This window comes from Drosophila erecta, unplaced genomic scaffold, assembly GCF_003286155.1.
Source record: "Drosophila erecta strain 14021-0224.00,06,07 unplaced genomic scaffold, DereRS2 tig00000092-arrow-pilon, whole genome shotgun sequence".
Classification (NCBI taxonomy): Eukaryota; Metazoa; Arthropoda; class Insecta; order Diptera; family Drosophilidae; genus Drosophila; species Drosophila erecta.
This window is the reverse complement of record NW_020825207.1, coordinates 2,190,328-2,193,890: the sequence shown is the minus strand read 5'-3', so window position 1 is coordinate 2,193,890 and position 3,563 is coordinate 2,190,328. Positions and strand designations below refer to the sequence as shown.

General features: G+C 48.6%; 1 protein-coding gene across 1 annotated transcript; it reads left to right on the top strand.

The window, feature by feature from the left end:
* The first annotated feature begins 907 nt into the window (after positions 1-907).
* LOC6547684 lies at positions 908-2,194 on the top strand. The gene has a single exon (XM_026980546.1). It carries the CDS (start codon positions 1,069-1,071, stop codon positions 2,104-2,106), a length of 1,038 nt encoding a protein of 345 aa, XP_026836347.1. The 5' UTR covers positions 908-1,068; the 3' UTR covers positions 2,107-2,194.
* Positions 2,195-3,563: the final 1,369 nt, after the last annotated feature.

Here is a 3,563-nt window from a genome sequence, read left to right as displayed (position 1 = left end):
TTGCGATGTCATGCGATTGACGCTGACGACCACGCATTTTGTGTCAACTTGGAGCAGTACCCCCTCCATCCCCACCTGAACATCGAATTGATAAACCCAAAACGTTAGAATAGTTGGGGAGCCTAGGGAGTGGGGTACTTTGTATGCCCAAGTCAGCCCGCCTTCTTTTCTCTATGCGGAGGGCATACGAGAAGCCATTGAGCAGCCAGCCATAAAAGTTAGTTTCAAATGGCGGATTTAAAGTATCCAACTTTAAATGAGACAGTGGCTACTGAGCAAGGTGTTTGCCATGTTCCATTTGCTGCAATTAAGCATACTACCAACATTTTCATCGGCTGTTCAGTGCCGTTCCCACCAAGTGATTTAACTACTGTTTAATTCTCCATCAAATAAGTTTACACATAATTAAATTCGCTGCGCCATTTAAATACGCATCTGCCCGTCGAGCGCAACAATTGCATTGAAAGCTTTTCATTTCTTGCCATACTCATTGTTAATTTTTATGTCATTTGCGTGCGACCCAGGGGCAGAGTTTCCCCCATCTCCGCCAGCGTCGCCCATGGAAATCCCTGACCAAGGGCCACTTGTCGCCGGAGGAAAGCCAAAAGAAGAAGCCCACACGGCCCTCACACACTCACGCACCTCGGAACATAATTTATGTATCGGCGGAATAATGCTTTACGATCTTGGCCTGTCATTTTGGTCCGGTGCTACCTGGGAGCCAGAGATTGGCGTGGGTCGGGGTTCGGCTGGGAGATTCCCACATGAACCGCATCCAAATTCGAGTGAAACAGGCAGTATTGAAGAGAGATGTGTATTGGAAATGGTCGCTGATAAATAATCTCATCTTCAAATGTTACTTTAAAAAGCGAAATATGTGGAGTTACAATTGGTCTTGTGCTTTTTTGGCTATTAAATGTAGTATGCTTTCGAGTTTCGGTGCTGTCAGTTACTAGTGACTGACTGGCTCAAAATTAGGAATACTACAAAAACACAACTTCTTTTCTCCAGGGCACAGACAACAAGGTTCGAGACAAAAATGCAAAGTGGCCCACTCTAGGAGTCGCGATGCTATCAAAAATTCTACGTAAATATGGCACACTGAACTTGTTCGGCAATCACCATCCGCATAGCACCCATCCGCGAAGTCCCAGCAATCCGAGCTGTCCTCGGCAGTCGGGATGCGGATGCGGATGCGGGTTGGGATGCGATCAGCAGCTGATCCGCCGCGGAGTACACGACTGGAACCGGCGCAGTGCGGCGCACCACGAGCGGCGCAAGATCATTCCGAAACTGGTGTATCTGCACAACCCGTGGAAGTATCTGGTGACCAAGTTCAATCTGTGGAAGCTCAAGTGGCTCTGGGATCGGGACTTCAGCGAGCCGGACTTCTTGGAGGGCGCCAAGCAGGCGGCGATCGTCATGACGGACATCATCCGGCAGCAGAGCGCCGATAAGATCAGCGAGTTTACGACTCCGGTGGGGTTCCAGCAGATCACCCGGGACATGCTCCTCTCCCGGAACGACACGCGGCTCCAGCTGGTCAGGTTCGAGCGGGAGCACCTGCGCCGAGCGATTCCCATGAAGGTGGCCACGCGACAGAACTTCGGCAGGAAGTACGCCTTTATCGACATGCTCTTTGTGGGCCTGCGGAACACCAAGGACTTCGACACGGCCACCGAGGTGGTGGAGGTCAGTGAGATCATCCGCCGTATGGACAACGAGCTGAAGACGCCGCCAGAAGTCGTATCTGTTCCGCATCGAATCGTATTCGCCGAGATCTTCATCCGTTTCAGAAGGGACTACACGGCTGACACAAGAAAGGGGGTCAACTTGAGTGGCTACCCCTCCTTCACTGCACCCACAGCTCCAGAGCCAGTTGGCAGTGCCAAGCCACTGCAGACACCCTTCATTCAGTCGGCCATAGATCCCATGAAGTCCGCCCAGAGTCAGACCACGGCGGCTCTGCCCCAAACGGGAAGGATCCTGCATCGCATGGACGACGTGGGCTGGTCGGTGTCCTTCTACAAGATCCTGACCTTCGACGTCCTCAACTACGATCCGCAGAACAAGAGGCACCAGCAGCCGTCCGACGACAAGCCTTAGTGTTAGTGATCAGTTTGAACTCTATGGTAAAGCAATGATTGAGAAAATGTATGACAAATTCCAGCTGGCAATAAACTGCATTATGCAACTCCTGCGTTTTGTATAATATATATACCATAAACTTTCAGATAAGTAGCTATTATTCAATCCCAGCAGAGAAACGCAGACTTCCCATAGCGTTTATAATCAAATTCAGCCGATGGCTTGTTCCCATAACTAATGCCAACATTTAAGCCCATTTTTGCGTGAACTCTTTAAGCTCACTGAATGCCCACAAGTTCACACCTTTTTTTGGGCCACACACAGAAATGTGTGTACAAAACGATGTTGTAATGAGCCACATTACACGATTTGATCTTGTTAGCTGATGTTGTGATGTTATTTTGGTCGTTATTGTTGTTTGGGCTCTAATTGGTTTTCCAACATTAGCTTTTGGGCTTGGAGCCATTTGGCTGTGGGGCTTGGCCTTGGCGTGACCCAATCAATTTAAATATGCCGAATGATTGAGGGAAATAACATAAATAAATTGACTAATGTATGTACAACGCGCTCGTGTCGCTTGCGTTTTTACATCGTGCCCAACATCTTTTTGCATAATTCGAACATGGTAAATGCTTTTCGGAAATTTACTTTGGAGGTGGTCCCACTGGCTGCCTGAATCCCAATTAAATTAAGGTGGGATGGGATGCCAAATATGTGCGACTGGTTATGCTGGTGGTAAGGGAAAGCGCAGCTCTGAAGAACGAATTTCCACATCGATGACTATTAACTTGGTCAAAAGTATGCAGCTAGCACTGTTCTAAGCGACTGTTGCAACTCATTCATTATCCATTTGCAACTTAAGTTAAGCCCCTGATCCTTGTGCCTGCTGTCAATCGAAACAAGTTGTTTTGACTGCAGTTTTAAAGGACATTTTTCAAAGTGACGGCACTTCGCTTTCATCCCGCCCAATTCCAATTAGTTGGCCACGGAAAAGCTATTTGCCCGAGTTAAACAAGACCCAAGTCCCAGGCCAAATAATCCCGTCATCCTGCAGTGGCCAAGGAGCGTGAAACAGGACGCGAATGCGAATGGGAATAACAAGAGCCGTCAAAAGGGAAAGAAATAATTTAAATAAGAAAACACAAGCAGCTGTTGCAGTTCTGAGCCAAAGATGGAAATGTGCCACTCCCACTGCCACACCCACTCCCCCCCCATCCTCCCAGGAGGCAGATAGCTACTGAGGCAGTAACACTGTACAAGCAAAAGGGATAATCTCATTATAATGAAACGCAAGTTATGCACGCGCAGCCGGCAGCCGCTAGATGGCGCCAGTCAAGGCGTCACTCAAGTGTCGCCCGCGCTCCTGGCTTAGGCGTCAGAAAAAGACTTTAAAAATAGGCAAAAAATCAAATCGGAAAAAGGAAAACAAGGCGCTGGGAAAGGAAACCAAAGACACAGCTGCTGGTCTGGGAGCC

Bases quoted from the DNA above. Each gene is read 5' to 3' on its own strand.
- LOC6547684 (XM_026980546.1), top strand. From the start codon at position 1,069: ATGCTATCAAAAATTCTACGTAAATATGGCACACTGAACTTGTTCGGC.